Source organism: Platichthys flesus, chromosome 19 (assembly GCF_949316205.1).
Source record: "Platichthys flesus chromosome 19, fPlaFle2.1, whole genome shotgun sequence".
Classification (NCBI taxonomy): domain Eukaryota; kingdom Metazoa; phylum Chordata; class Actinopteri; order Pleuronectiformes; family Pleuronectidae; genus Platichthys; species Platichthys flesus.
The window spans coordinates 6957313-6972292 of NC_084963.1; the positions used below are offsets into that span (position 1 = coordinate 6957313).

The following is a 14980-nucleotide window of genomic DNA, read 5'->3' on the forward strand; positions in this document are numbered from 1 at the left end:
GGGTCTTCTGTGAGAAGGACAATAGTCAGTGGCAGCAGCAGCTGACCAGAATCCCTTCTTCTTTTGTCATCCTGCATAATGACATCTCCACCACACACACACTGTCTCTCCCTCTCTCTCCCTCTCCCTCCCTCCCTCGCTCCCTCCCTCTTTACCAATCACTGCTCATCCTTCTTCCATCACCATCCCCCCCCTCTCTCTCTCTCTCTCCCTCTCTCATGCCTCTTTCTTGAAATCAATTTGGCTTTGCACAAAACATGTGTTTCTATCATTACATTTTTTCTGTCTTTAGAATTTGCCGTGTAAATGTTTCTTCGTATGTATACATGTGGGTTTGTACATATACTTGTGTGTGTGTGTTGTAAGGAATGAAACCTCTGAGACACTGTCCAGACTCAGTAAATATCTCGGCCACAGTCCATATGTTCAGTGTTTATGTCCAGCTCCCATCTGTGTGCAGCCTGTGTGTAATGACTGTTTCACTTTAATCACGACAGAGACATCACTTCACTGATAAGGCCGACAGAGCACAAATACTATCAGCAAGTACTTGTTCTGCATAAAAACGGCCCATATGCCTTATCATTATCCCTATATAGTACACTTTAATACTCATGCACTAATGTGTAGGCAGTATTTGAATGTTTTATTTAGCTGAGATTGAGTTTTTATACATTTAATTGCTTCTTATATAGACTTACAAGTACAATACTTGCAACAATATCCACACACTCATTTGTCTCGCCAGCTAGAATAGAAGTGGTCCCAGGAGATGGAACCGGAGAAGGTGTCACAGTCTATGGACGTGTGAAGGCCTGGTAGAGGGTGAACCGGGCTTTCTGCAGAGCATGGGGCAATCTGGAGGCCTGTGTGTGTGTGGTGGGGGGTGGGGGGGGTCAGTGTGAGGAGATGCAGGAGGAGAGGACCCTGCTTATAGTCTGCTAAAGTTCTTGAAAGTTAATACAACTTTTCTTTCCTTCTAACCTGTTTCCCTTTCCGAGGAATCAGAAGTCTGAACATCAGCAGTCTTGCAGAGAAAGTGATTCTGATGGCGAGTGTCTATCGGTCGGTGAGATATCTCTCAGAGAGACGGGCAGAGGTCAGCAGATGATGAGACAAACCAGCTGAAGGGGTTGAGGGGATTATTTTCCTGTCTCTAGCTCGGCCCGTCTAAGGTACTGGAAAGTTTTGTGCATGACCGATTGAAGTCATCGCTTCCTCTCAGTCTTCGTGGGAACCTGCTGAATTTCTTTTCCTCTTCTCACTCTGTCTATTCTCGTGGTGTAAGAAAACCGAGGTGTCAGAGTTTGCCCCAGTGAATGTGCGTGAATGTGTGTGTGCTAAAAAACAGAGAAGTATGTGCCTGTGATAACCCATGTGTGTATGTGTGTGTGTGTGTGTGTGTGTGTGTGTGTGTGTGTGTGTTTGCACTTGTTTGGTTGCCCCCCTCCCTCCCAGCGCCAGGTGATATGGCCTGGTACGGAAGGTCACCGCCGTGATGTCACTTCCCCTTCCTCTCCGGATATTCCCAGCATTCTACTGCCAGCAACCGGGAACTCTGGGAACTAAGAGCAGGAAGCCTGGCTCCTTCGCAGGAGCAAGAGAGAGAGAGAGTGTGTGAGTGAGAAAAGAGAGAGAGAGCGAGCACAGTGATGAGGTTATATGTTGATGTTACAGTAGCGAATGAGTCATTTACTGTAAAAGAAACATAAACAGGGAGGAGAGAGTTAAATGGACAGAGATGCACTAATTACACAGGAAGGAGGAAGTTAGCTGTTGTGTATTGTTTTTATCTTGTACTGTATAAATGTGTGAATGAGGTTTTCATATAAGTATCACATTCAAACTGTGTGAAATATATGTGAATCCTCTGTAAATAGACAAATATCTCCCCCTACTGGTTATATTCACACGATGACATGCTGCAAGATGGCATGCACCCACAGACCCAAGTGATTTAAATAATAATAATAATGGTTTTAAGTTCTGTTATTGCCCCGGATAAGGAAATACATAATTTTTGTATATGTAATGAGGGAAATGCAGGGGTAGATATTTAGTTTTGTAGATAAACACACAGTAGGTTAACCCCTCAACATAACGTGAAAGCAAAAACCAGCAATAACAGATATAGAACATAAAGAAATCTACTATATTGTAGATGCAACTTGAAACCATAAAAAACACCAGTCAAACTGATCATGACGTTTTATTGGTGATCTGTTGTGATGTAACTTGAGAATGCACCGATACACTCCTTTATTGTGCTGTTGGCTCATGTCGCATCTCTGCTCAGTGTGATGAGCTCAGACGAGCAGAGATGTTTCCCCTCTTCTCGCTCAACTTGCCGTCGGCAGCTCTCCATCTGCCAAAGAGAAGAAAGATGGGGGTTTCCATTGGCTGGCGTCTGTGGCTCTGCTTCTATTTACAATCTGCTCTTGATTAATATTCTGCATTTTCTGTATTTCTATCGGACGTCTCACCATCTTTAATCACGCCGCAGTACTCCTGACACTCTGCCCTGCTGTAGAACTGGTTGCCGTTGGCCTGGCAGAAGCCGTCTTTGTAGGGCATGCATGAACCAGTGACGGAGTCGAAGGCCCAGATGGACGGCTGACCTGTGCAGGGCTCGGGGGCCATGGGCAGACGGCAAACAGCTGCAAAGACAGAGGAGGGCAGAGCAGAGCAGTTTTTTGCACGTATTCAACTTTCCCATGTCATCTTACTTAATTCTGGTTCGGTGGATGTGCTTTGACACTGATGCTCTGTCTGATGCGTTTGTATTCCCCTCCTCACCCTCAGTGCGACATCTCTGCAGACACTCTCTCACAGTGTCAAAGTTGTTCTGGTTGCCCAGACACCCTCCGTAGGTGAAGGGCTCACAGCGCATCGAGGTCGAGTTGTAGAAGAAACGCAGAATGAACCCAAAGCACGGTCCGGTCTCCGGTGCCGCATCGCAGGCCTCTGAGGAGGCAGAGTCGTGAATGAAGGGATGGAAAGGAAACATTCATTACCACAGAGAGAGATCTGGGTGTGTGGTTATCAGAGCTCATCTCCTACCGCTATCATTGAACAGAGCTGTCATATCCCCGGATGACTCCTCGTCTGCAGGAGCCAGAGTCGGCAGCACCTGTCTCCTCAGCCGCTGCAGCGACACATACACTTGTTGGTGTTCCATTTTTTTTAAATTTCTTACATTGAATTAATTTGTTGTCTTGATTATTGTGTTTCGAAAAGTGTATATTGATTATTGTTATTGTTATTATTACTCAGTTACCTTGGGCTCTGGCTGAGATGGTGCTTCTTCCACCTGCTCTCCAGGAACACAGTCACCTGCACAGAGAGATACAAACACACCATTAGACTCCTTTAACATCTTCATTTGTCTTTTGTGTTGTTGTCGTGCCTACGTCTTTGTGTTGTCTGCTTGATAGAGAAACATCTCCTTCTTAATGTTTCATATTAAGAGGCATGTTTTGTGTGTGTGTGTGTGTGTGTGTGTGTGTGTGTGTCTGAGTTGTGTTACCTTTGTCCTGCTTGATGATAATGGTGTCGTCACTCATTCCCTGGTGTCTGACCAGAGTTTTGAAGTCATCCAGCACAGTGTCTCTCACAGACATGGTCCGACCTGAAGAGGTAAGAAATCCAACCCAGTGTTGAGGGTTCGAGGGAGAAACATCTTCTCACATTCATCCACTAATCACTGTCACCTAGTTAACTCTTAATGAAACGACTGATTTCACTTTGTAGTCAAAGTCTGCAAACTATCATCATAAAGTCGTATTATTCATCTTTATCTTAACACAGGACGATGGAGTATCCTCCCATAAGTCAACACAATAACACCAAACCATATTGTTCCATCACTTTTATAATAACAGCAAAATACAACAGTGGAAAAAAGAGAAAACTGTGTCCGCTCACTGTACAGCTTAAGTGAGGTGCTGTTCTCCCCCGATGTTTTCTGTTTGCTCATTATTATTATTGCATACTCGTTGTAGTTGGTGTGAATCACGTAGGCGTCCACGTCTGCGTCCCACCCTGCAGGAGAGAGAGAGAGAGAGAGAGAGAGAGAGAGAGAGAGAGAGAGCGAGCACAGAGTGAAGACGAGCATCACTTCATCAGATTGAACTGATACATACTGAGTGAGAGAGAGAGACCTACTGTCAATATGGTAGATGATTCGTCCTGGTGTGCTGGTCAACTCATATTCTCCAGACATCTCCACACATGTTCCATGTCTACACACACACAAACACACACACAGGCGCAAAATAGAAGCGAACAACACATTTTATGTTTTATGTTTTATTTTTCTGCCTGTATATATATATAACGCTAACCACATGTAAGGATATGTTTGATATTTACATAGTTTTTCCCTCTGATTTCTACCAATTTAGCCTCAGTTCCCCCTCAGTTCCCCTAACTATTTTAGGACGGTTGCTTAAATTTTTTGTGTCGCAATAATTGCACAATATTTGTCCGTTTTTTGACCGACACTTTTCTTATTTGAATCTGTTTGATGAGTAACTATATCCTCAGTGTGTGTGTATGTGTGTGTATGTGTGTGTGTAAAAGAGATACACACTCTTGTCACTAACCTGAGTCTAGTTCGTGTCACCTTGAGTTTGTTTCCAGTGCCTTCCTCCAGAACCAGTTTACCAATGGCTGCATCCGCCCTGTTACGCTGCATGTGGGGGCAGCTGCTCGTCAAGGCAACATCGTGCCATGTTCCCACAAACTGTCAAAAAAGTGAGGACATAAAAGTTTGCTATTTAAAAAGAAATCATTTTCAACCCCATTTAGAACACAGACGTTCAAAGTGTGGAAAATAAATATGGCTGTTGCCCTGGATCAATAAAACCTCTGCAGGGTGAACTTTACCCTAAGAAGTTTTTATTCTTAACTGAAAAAGTTCCGATTTTGAGCAACAGATTAGTGACGTATACGTTTTATTCAACACAGATGTGATATGATAATTTATGCAATACAATTATCCATCCAAGTTGAATGCATTTTTACGTTACTTTTCCACCATGTAACTAAACTTTTAAAAACATTTTTAATGCTTAAGAATTGCTGAAGGTTTTATTTTCTCTCTGTCAATATGTCGACAGTTGTCATTTCTTCCATAAATTGTTAACAAATGTACGTAGAACACAGAGGAAGTTCAAAAGTGACTCTATGTACTTCTACATTTAAACCTAATTTACTGAATATATACATTTAAAGTAACAGAATATTACACACAAAAGAGTAAAAACAAATAAATGATATCAGAAGCTCACCCGGGTCAGATCAAAGTTCTCCTGTGTTGGGTAAAGAGGTTCAGGGAGCACAGGGAGGCCCTGGAGGGTCCCGGTCCAACCCAGGAGCAGCAGAGGAACCAGAACCACTGTTGTCTTCATCCTATCAGCCGTCTGTGCTCTTTTCTCTGAGAGGATAAAAGTCTGACACAGTGAATCCCAGGAAAAAGGCTCAGCTCTTCAAAAGGGGGACAGGACATTGACCTGCTGTGTGTGTGTGCTGTGGCCCCCGCATGTACACAATCCCACAAACAAGTAGAAAACAAACAAGTTACAGAGCAAAGTTCTGCTTGTGTGCGTCTCTCTGTCTGATTTGCCCGATCAGCTGACCTCCTCAACAACATCACAAATCAATACACTACTTCATCTAAGAGACTAATGAGCAATGGCTGCAGGATCAGTTACCCTGTTATATGCTTCTTCTCCAATTTTCTGAATCAATTACATTATGTTCAGTCTTTACCCAATTTTTTTTTTTGAATTCATTTACTAATTTCCTGTTTTCTAGAGAAAAAAAAATCTCCTGTTCAATCTTTTTTCGAATTATCAAGATCATTTTTCTCTTTTCATTAGAAAGAAAATCCTTAATTTGTCTGAATGACAAAAAAATAACAAAAAATAAACAAGAAATACATATCCGATTCAGTTCTTTTATTTAGAATACTTAATTACAAAGTGATGTCACTGACATACAACATGGCATGATGTCAAAATAAACAGCAGAAAGACATGAATATTTATATTTTCCATTTTCTTGATTGATTGTTTGAAAGTTATGGGATATTCCAGTAGTTTTTTATTAATCTCATTTTCAGTATTATCTGAAAGGTCAGTTGCACTCAACGGAATCACTTTTTTGGCAAACCAGCTACATCACACATTAATTTGAACAAACCCAACGTTGTGTATCCATAAGGAATCTGGAATAAAGGTGTTTAATCAATTAAGGAAATAGTTCCTCTTGCTCAGTTGATTTGATGAGTCATTGATCATGTGACCTTGTCTTGTGTTCTCTCCAATGCTCAGATTCAATGAGAGTCCACAGGCAGCACCACATTTCTCTTGGACTTCTTGGGAGCAGAAATCTGAATGATGAATACACAAGAATCCCAGAACATGAGAATGAGCACATTTCCTTTGCAGACACAGATGTGTGTTTTCAATATCTGCATGTAACATGTTGGGTTTGTACCTGAGGCTGATTATGGGGCTCTGTGTCCAGCTCACGTGGAGCACACTCATCTGGGAAGACAGGAAAGAGTTGAATCTAATATCTGCAGTACAGGCATGTCAGTGGCCAACAGAGAAAACATATCATTATAAGTACCTTTTTTGTGATTCATGATGACGGCCTCATCACTCATTCCATGTAGTCTCACCAATGTTTTGAGGTTGAGACGCACGGCAGGAGTCACATCCACAGTCCGACCTGAAGAACACCAGTAACACACACAGGTCAAACTAAAACACTGAACTGTGTTGTGCACTTCACCACAAACTAAGACTCTGAGACATGATCAAAAGAGATATGGAGCCGCTGACAGGCAACTAAATGAAACAGACAAACACCTTCATTAAAATAAAGATTTCTCCAGGTTTTTCTTTAGTTTTAAAGACTAATTTCATTCTGATTTTGAAACCAGAACTTAAACTAATGTTTATTAACCTTATCTATTGATGGTCATTGGTTGATTTGTTGTGGTGGTCTTTAAAAAGTGAGAAAAGAGAAAACTTAAAACCTATTTTACTGTAATGAAGACTCAAAATGACCACCAATAACTATTAATATTAACAGCTGAAACCGATTTTGCTTTCATTATCTGTTAATGACTAATTTGATGTTTGGTTTTTTTTTATTTTCTAAATCTTAAACTGATGAATTGATTACTTAAAAATATTGGTAGCTAAAACTAATGATTACTTTCAAGATTGTTTGTACTCACTGTAAAGTTTGATGCTGGTGGTTTTATTCCCCGATGGTTTCTCTGTGCTCAGCAGAAGCATCAACGCGAACTCATCGTAGTTGGTTTCAACCACGAAGGAATGAACATCAGCATCGAACCCTGCAGAGAGCAAAGAGTTCAACAGGGGACAGATCTGAGGACACATCTTGTTAGAAGATTTACCAAACCTGCTGCATGGAAGATTTAAACAAAACCTCGTCAATGAGGTGTGAAATGTGCTGAGGGAAGCTAAGAAACATACTGAGATTACGGTGGAAGAATCGTCCTGGAGTGTCGGTCAAATCGTAAACTGTGGACTTCTGCTGACACGAGCCATTCCTGCATCCAGGGGCACACACACACACACACACACACACAGATAAACAGGTGACACTGAGTGTAGTCTGTGTGCGTGTGCTGGTGTGTGCGTGAGGCTGACCTGACAGAAGTTGCGGTCATTGTGAAGTTGCCCTGAGAAGCAACACGTTGCAGCTGCAGTGCCACGGCGACCGGGTTCCCCCTCTTGCGGTGCATGTAGTGAGGACAGGTGGAGACCACCGCCACCTCGAACCAGCGCCCCATGAACTGCAGGGAGCACGGACACATAGTTACAATGGAGAGAATTTGATATCATCTAAAGCACATGGAAGGAAGGGAAAAAATATTTCTACAGTGTTGTGCATGAACGGAAATGTTTTTTGAGAGAAGATTCCAGATTCATTCACTAGACTGGCACTCAGTAGAGCTCAACAGCATAGGTTCATCTCTGATCCATGCAGCTTCCTTCTATTAAGTTGTGTGGTTATTGGTCCAGTAGTTTATTACATAAACCTATTGACAAATCAGAGATGAAAACATAACCTCCTTAGCAGAGGTAATACAACCTCCACCCATTTTATCAAGGAAATGTCACCAACATTAATAATTATTTGAAACACAACAGGAAATTAAAAGTTGAATGAAATGTTTCGAGAATATCTAAATAGATGACGGGTAATGTTCTGTTGCTCAACTTATCAATTCATTTATTAAAAGCTCATTTTCTCCTGTATATAGAGTTTTTATATTGTGTTTTACATTGTATAAATTGGTTTATTTTTGTCGTGCACTGATTTCTGGTTGTACATCAAATTGCCTAGAAGGATATTAAAGATTTTCTTTTATGGACAACTTTAGTTCACAAGCTGCACAAACCAAGCTTGAGCAGCAGAGGAACCCAGCAGCCAGGATATCACAGCAGACTGAGGTTCTTGTATCATCATTTTGACAAAATTAATAACCACATTTGTAATAATAAAAGCACGCAAAGAAAGTTCAGTTGACAAGATGAGAAAGTGTTACATACATTTTGTATATAAACGCTGGAAGAAAGATGAGAAAGATTAATATGAAACCAGAATTTTTTTATAATGTCTCAAATAAAATAAATAACTAGAATGGATTTCAGTGCTGGATTTGCCCAATATGTGGGTTCTTCAACGGCTGAGGACCCCCTCCCCCCCCCACAAACATACACTAAGGTTAGTGGAAATCGGTTTGGTTGTATTTGTTTAATCCTGCTAAGGAACAACAAACATGGGAGAGCGCTCCATGTCAGAGGTGAAGAGTCACTCACCTGGTCCAGATGGAAGTCCTCCTGTGGGAGGGGGAGAGTTTCTGTGAGTGTGTGGACCCCCTGCAGGGTCCAGACTGACCCCAGGACCAGCACAGAAACCAGTCTCACTGCTTTCTGCATCCTGTCTGTCCACCTGAGGCTCTGTCCCTTACTGACCTCCTGTTTGTCCACCTGATGCTCCGTCGCTCACTGACTTCCTGTAGCTGCACGAGGTCAATCTGAGACAGAATTGCGTAAATGTTGTCCCACAAAACTACAAGACAAAAAAAGTTGGGAGCAGACCTGTATCTGCCTTTGCGTGTCTCTTGTGCGTTTGTGCATGTGATTGTGTGTTTGTTCCTCTGACTAATCAGTGAATTGCTGGACTTCAGAATTTGTCTTTAAAACAAACAAGCGATCAATACCTGGCAGAAGTGGACGGCTGATAATTAGTAGGGAAAAGGCTGCAGAGTCTCAGAGTACATCAACAGAGAAGAACATGTTTCTATAGTTTCTTCTTTGACAGAGAGGAAGAGGGCGGGAAATAATTATAGTTTTATGTGATTAATGTGGAAGTCACAGAGATCAAATAGATTTGTGGTGAAATCTGCCCCCTGGTGTTCATGTTGGAGTAAGGCCCTGATTTGGTTTCCTTCAGGTTACCCTGCACAACCAACAGATACATACTGAGCCTCTGTACACACATGGTACACACCTGGTACACACATGGTAACACATGGTAACACATGGTAACACATGAACAAAGGGGATATGACGCCGCTCACAGGCGACTCCTTGAAACGCACCTACTCCTTAAGACTTCTGCAGTTGTGAGGAAAAGAAGAAGAGTTCCTTGAACATAAAAAGATGACACAACAAAACACAACAAAATAAATCGCTTTAAACTAAACTCTACAAAATATCAGTTCAAAAAAGTATATAAATAAAACAAAATGAACAAGTCATATCAACAAAATAAAAACTTACCAAACAAATCAATTAAACAAATCAATAACAACCTCGGAAGTTTTTCTATTTTCTATTTCTTTATTTAACTACGTCATCACAGCGGAACAATACAAATGAAGTAAAACGTAACATAAAATAGGTTTTAGAAGAGGATTCATTAATGTATCATTCATCATGTTTGCAGCCAGACAGAGGATTTTTGCTTTAATGTACTTCAGAATAAAGCAGAAAATACTTGATCTGAGGTATATAAGGGAACCTGGAGGCAGAAACAGAAACACACAAACACATACACACACACACACACACGTGAATCTGAGATGAACTGCCTTTGGTTTCCAGAAGAAACAGACCGACCTAACGTCCAGATGCAGAGGGTGGGCAGTTTTCTGTGGGCCAGAGAAACACAGAGACATAAATTAGAAAACAGTGATTTCATTCTCCCTGTTATATGTGTGTGTGTGTGTGTGTGTGTGTGTGTGTGTGTCTGTCTGTGTAAGTATGTGAGTGGGTGCATATTGTGTATAAATGTGTGTGTTATTCCCTGCTTTACCTGGTGGAGGTGGGGTCAGAATAGAATCTCTGGATAAACCTCGGGATGAGGCGAAGCCTTTAAACTTCTGAATGATATCGATCCTCAGTCTGAGAGAACGACCTGCAGAAGCAGATGAGCAGCGGTGGTGAAGCTCAAATATGCAGCTCACATAAAAAAAAAATTAAAAAATAAATAAATATATATATATATATACATATGTGTGTGTTTATCTCACCGTAAAGGGCCACCTGTGTGTACTCTCTGTTATAAACCTTGTGTTTGAGAACCACAGCGTATTCATTGTAGTTTGTGTCCACCACTGTGATGTCCTTAACCATGTTATGGCCTGACAAAGAGAAAAAATAGAAAAATAGAACAATCATCTTAGTGACATCACAATTTAGTAAATCTTTAGAATTTTGTCAGGTACATTGTTTCCCAGAAATAAAAAGGGATTCAAAGCTACAAAGTGCCAACATGGTCCAAAAGCGGGTGCACTAAACCAAAGGCAACACTATTTAAGATATATTGAATATGATTGAAAAAAGAAAAGAATAAAAACATGCAATAAATATGATATACAGAATACAAATAAAAACTATATATTTTATTACAATTAAAAAGGAATAAAATGAATCAAATTTAAAAAGAAAAATGTCTTTGTGTTCATTTAAAAAATGTTTGTGTAAAATAGAGACAAGTCTGAACAACAGACGTCTATTTCTAATTGCTATTTATTTGCGTTCTTGTGTTTCTTGCACAAAAACCTACTGTTGCACTCTGTAATATTTTTCTTCTTATTCTCAGGTTCAAACCAGAAACTCGTCTGCACAGTAAATACAAATCTATCGTTACATTTACTCGCTTTACGTATTATCACATGTCTCAGGAGTCACGACCGACATCTGGGAGCTCGTACTGTTGATCCAGAATCTCGACTTGGGCTGCAGACGCCCGTCAAATATTGACCCTATCACGGGATGAGTAGATCCACAGAGAGACTTACGTGCGCTGAAGTAGTTGAACTGTCCAGGAACAGTGGTCCTCTCATAGTGGTACGTTTTACTCTGACAGCCCCACGGCCTGCGGCACAAACAGGAAACACAATGTTCTCCAACATCCCTCAAACCTCTTCACTCATCTGTGTGCTTCCCTCCCTTCTTTGACTAACACACGATGCTGTGTAAAGAAACATGGACTCTACTGTATAATATGACCATGTATAGACGGTGCTCAAACATGTTGACCCCCCAAAACACACAAACACAGTCTCACATGGAATCCCACATGGTGAGGTTAACGTTCCCGTTGGGCAGTGCTGCCACGATGCCCATGGAGGCTTTCATCCTGTCTCTGTAAGGGGCAAAACTTGGACTGTCATAGGCCAGACCCACACGGTACCATTTCCCTGCAAACTAAACACACACACAAACACACACACACACACACAAACACACATAAGTTTACACACTAAAGATCTGTGAGTGTCTTTTACTCTTCACCGTACATTACATTACTTTACATGAATTATTTTTGAACTCTCAATCCATTTTTGCAATATTCTGGTTTGTACTACTCTCATCCTAACCACCATGTGACTTTTGAATGCAAACTATGTTGTACTATGTTTTGAGTACCTAATATGTTGAGTACTCACGGTATACGTTCCGTCTACTTATGTGTTTACACCGGGGATCAGAGAGAGACAGCAACGTCTATGTCCTGTACAAAGCAGGACTATCAATAAAGTTGACTTTGACTATATTTGATTAAATCTTTGTTGCTACATATATGAACTGTTTGTTTTTTTAAAAGCTGGTAGAAACAATTACATTTCCTAAAGGGGGGAAGCTTCATCAGGGATAAAAAAGTTGTTAAGAAGGGATAAAGACAGATGGTTGTAATAATAACAAAATAGAATAAGAATAAACATTTTAATAAAAAAATAATATGTAATAATAGAATAAGAATAAAATAATAACAACGTGTACAGACAGTATTGAGCAGATATATAAAGAATAAGATATATATTTGTATAATTAGCGGTGGGTTATTATTATAATAATCATTATTATCGTTGTTGTTGATGATGATATTTAAAGGAGATATCAATTATAATAAAGTAAAATCTAAATTAAAACAATTTGAAACCGAACCAAAGCTTGTAAATTTGTTTTCAGTTTGTTTTTAAAAGAGGAAACTGTTGTAGCTCACGTGGAGGAGAACTGACGATAAGATGACGAAGATACTTAATTAAAGTAAACAACCAAATACTAATTGATCTAATGCATCATTGGTTTTAGTCTTTTGATGAGATTTGTTGATGATGAAAAACAGAACATCTCATGTGCTTGGACTTGGCCTTTTTTTCCTACTATCGGAAAAACTGCCATTTTGTGGCTGTTTTGCACATAAACATACATTTACACAAATCTGTATTTTTAGCGCAAGTCAACAAAGGGAGCAACAAGGAGGCTGTGTCCATGTTTCCAACACTGCTGTGATCCATCGTGTTTCTGGTGGAAGGATGTGACATGGCTCCAGGAAAAATCCACTACAATTTGGATCAGGGGGCAGATCCGGGAATTTCTTTACATTTGTTTTAACAGTGATAGAAAAAGAGTTTCTCAACCTTTCTTTAATTTCTCTGAGCATTTGATCATGTTCATGGATCTTCATGTAAGTTATCAGACAGGTTCATGGCACTGATATTTATAAATGTGTCCAATTTGGTGCAGATCCAAGCAAAGATATGGAACCAGGGAATTTAAATTTAGTTTCCTGGGAGGAACTGCTGGGCCTCGGCGAAGGTATGAACTCCACTGAGAACAACGATTCGAGTTTGTTGATCCAAAAAAAAGAATGAGAACGTCACAGCCCAAAACTCCAGGTTTCTCTTTTGCAAAAAAACAGAAAGTCCCACTATTGGGATCATTCAAATGCCTCTGAGATAAATCCAGCTGCTGAACAAACAAGTCATGGGAAACAAGTGAAGAAGTTCCTCCTCATGTTCATGACGTGTCTCTGCCATGTCTGACCAACATCTCTCAACCTCCAGTGTGTGACGACACCCGATTAAAACAAATGTATTAATCACCACAATTTGTGATTCAACTGTCGAAGAGGAAGAGGAGGGTGAGAGGGAGGAGGAGGAGGAGGGAGATTAAACCGATGACTGTTTGTTTTGGGTCATCATGTGAGTAACTGTTCTCAAACACACAACCAGTGTTCACCTGATAAACAACAACCAGTGAGAACACTAACACAGAAGTTCCTCACTTTACTACACTGATTTAAACACTGTACTGTACAAACATAGAAAGCTGTATGATTGTGAGTGTGTGTGTGTGTGTCTGTGTGTGTCTGTGTGCGTGCATCTTACCCTCTGCAGGTTGAAGTCTCTCTGTGGCTTCACGTCAGCGTCCACCACCATCATCAGGCATGTCACCATGACAACAGCCAGCACCGTGGTCCTCATGGCCGCAGGTAGAAGAGAAGAGGCAAGGTGCCGAGAGGTTGAGAGAGGGGATCTGAGCGGAGCCCGAAGTGAACTGCAGGCAGTCAACACACAGGTACAGAGTGGCACAGCCTGAGGCAATGTTTGTTCTTGGGTCCCGATCCACCCACCTGCTCGTCAGCCAATCAGGACGATCAGGGAACAGTGGCCAAGTGTTGAAGACGTGTGGTTCCAGAACGAGGCGGACTTCCCGCAGGTTACAGTAATATGTCAGGCACGTGGTCGGTTGGAGCTTCGGCTTCAGGATCAGTTAGTCTCAGGACGACCTCAGACGGAAGTTTCCCAACACTTCATCCCGCACTGAGGGACAGGGTGTTGATCAACTTGGACTTTCTACAATTACTAATCCTGTTTATTGGTAAAACAAAAACATACTCAGATGTACTCAGGTTATTTACTTAGATTGATGTAACTGTTTACACTATTGGGGATTTGAATCACTAACAATGTAACATATTATAGAAGATTGTAAGATTGTAAATTTCTCAAGTCCCCCAGATTTGTAAATACAGTTCTTTTCCACCAGTTTGGAGGCCCAAAGGTAAACGGTGATAAAGTATTTAATCAATTAATTATTTACTATAAAACAGCCAGTTAGATTAGTTTGTTTATTAATCTACGAATACGTGGAGCTTGGGGCCGATTTACAGGCTGAGTAAATATCAGAAATAGGCCAATGGGCAGGAGAGTAAATAATTATACACAGAGCATATGATCGATTTGTAAAAGTGGGTTTGGAAGGAGCTGTGTTTGACATGAGAAATCACCTTTGAGTTCTTTTGAGTTTTTTTTCTAATTCAGCAAGATAAAGATAAATATAAGAATCTAAATAATAATCATCTCAGATGTAACATTCTCTTTTGTGTTAGTTTTCACCGGTTCAACTCAAATACAGTTTTCCTGATGTTTTCCCGAGTCTGGTTTTGTTGTTGGACTGATCAACAGGCCATTCATAATTTCTTTATTACAGAATTGAGAGGATATTGAACAGACAATAATTTACTAAAGCTTTAATAATATTTAGTGGAAACTCCCTTACAGGAAGTTCCATATAACCTGAAGTGACCTGGCAAACCAAAGCTTTGTTGCAATAATGCTACATGGTCTTTCTAG

At 40.6% G+C, this 14980-nt stretch overlaps 3 protein-coding genes across 4 annotated transcripts; all 3 read right to left on the minus strand.

The window, feature by feature from the left end:
- Positions 1-2193: 2193 nt before the first annotated feature.
- On the minus strand, positions 2194-5477 carry ambp (alpha-1-microglobulin/bikunin precursor). Its single transcript, XM_062412868.1, has 10 exons — positions 5292-5477; positions 4605-4744; positions 4165-4241; positions 3925-4041; positions 3527-3628; positions 3278-3333; positions 3061-3145; positions 2797-2964; positions 2484-2657; positions 2194-2365 (listed from the first exon to the last, which is right to left on the minus strand). Exons 1-10 carry the CDS (start codon positions 5409-5411, stop codon positions 2340-2342), a joined length of 1065 nt encoding a protein of 354 aa, XP_062268852.1. The 5' UTR covers positions 5412-5477; the 3' UTR covers positions 2194-2339.
- Positions 5478-5945: 468 nt separating this feature from the next.
- Positions 5946-9205, minus strand: LOC133975022 (protein AMBP-like). Of its 2 annotated transcripts, XM_062412870.1 has the most exons (8): positions 9150-9191; positions 8868-9070; positions 7692-7837; positions 7515-7591; positions 7253-7372; positions 6637-6738; positions 6502-6551; positions 5946-6394 (listed from the first exon to the last, which is right to left on the minus strand). In XM_062412870.1, exons 2-8 carry the CDS (start codon positions 8985-8987, stop codon positions 6338-6340), a joined length of 672 nt encoding a protein of 223 aa, XP_062268854.1. In that variant the 5' UTR covers positions 8988-9070; positions 9150-9191; the 3' UTR covers positions 5946-6337. The 2 variants fall into 2 exon arrangements, with proteins under 2 accessions (XP_062268854.1, XP_062268853.1); XM_062412869.1 differs by having other exon boundaries at positions 8868-9205.
- A 664-nt stretch (positions 9206-9869) lies between these two features.
- ptgdsa (prostaglandin D2 synthase a) lies at positions 9870-13934 on the minus strand. The gene is made up of 6 exons (XM_062412871.1): positions 13733-13934; positions 11626-11765; positions 11357-11433; positions 10586-10696; positions 10369-10470; positions 9870-10204 (listed from the first exon to the last, which is right to left on the minus strand). Exons 1-6 carry the CDS (start codon positions 13826-13828, stop codon positions 10173-10175), a joined length of 558 nt encoding a protein of 185 aa, XP_062268855.1. The 5' UTR covers positions 13829-13934; the 3' UTR covers positions 9870-10172.
- Between the last annotated feature and the right edge of the window lie 1046 nt (positions 13935-14980).

Excerpts from the sequence above, each read along its gene's own strand:
- ptgdsa (XM_062412871.1), bottom strand. The coding sequence starts at position 13,828 with ATGAGGACCACGGTGCTGGCTGTTGTCATGGTGACATGCCTGATGATG. Across the intron at positions 11,766-13,732 it reads GAGACTTCAACCTGCAGAGG|TTTGCAGGGAAATGGTACCG; the intron begins GTAAGATGCACG and ends GTGTGTGTTTAG. Across the intron at positions 10,697-11,356 it reads GTTCAACTACTTCAGCGCAC|GCCATAACATGGTTAAGGAC; the intron begins GTAAGTCTCTCT and ends TCTCTTTGTCAG.
- ambp (XM_062412868.1), bottom strand. The coding sequence starts at position 5,411 with ATGAAGACAACAGTGGTTCTGGTTCCTCTGCTGCTCCTGGGTTGGACC. Across the intron at positions 4,042-4,164 it reads AATCATCTACCATATTGACA|GGTGGGACGCAGACGTGGAC; the intron begins GTAGGTCTCTCT and ends TCTCTCCTGCAG. Across the intron at positions 3,334-3,526 it reads TATCATCAAGCAGGACAAAG|GTGACTGTGTTCCTGGAGAG; the intron begins GTAACACAACTC and ends CTCTCTGTGCAG.
- LOC133975022 (XM_062412869.1), bottom strand. The coding sequence starts at position 8,987 with ATGCAGAAAGCAGTGAGACTGGTTTCTGTGCTGGTCCTGGGGTCAGTC. Across the intron at positions 7,838-8,867 it reads AGGACTTCCATCTGGACCAG|TTCATGGGGCGCTGGTTCGA; the intron begins GTGAGTGACTCT and ends TGCTCCCTGCAG. Across the intron at positions 7,373-7,514 it reads ATTCTTCCACCGTAATCTCA|GGTTCGATGCTGATGTTCAT; the intron begins GTATGTTTCTTA and ends TGCTCTCTGCAG.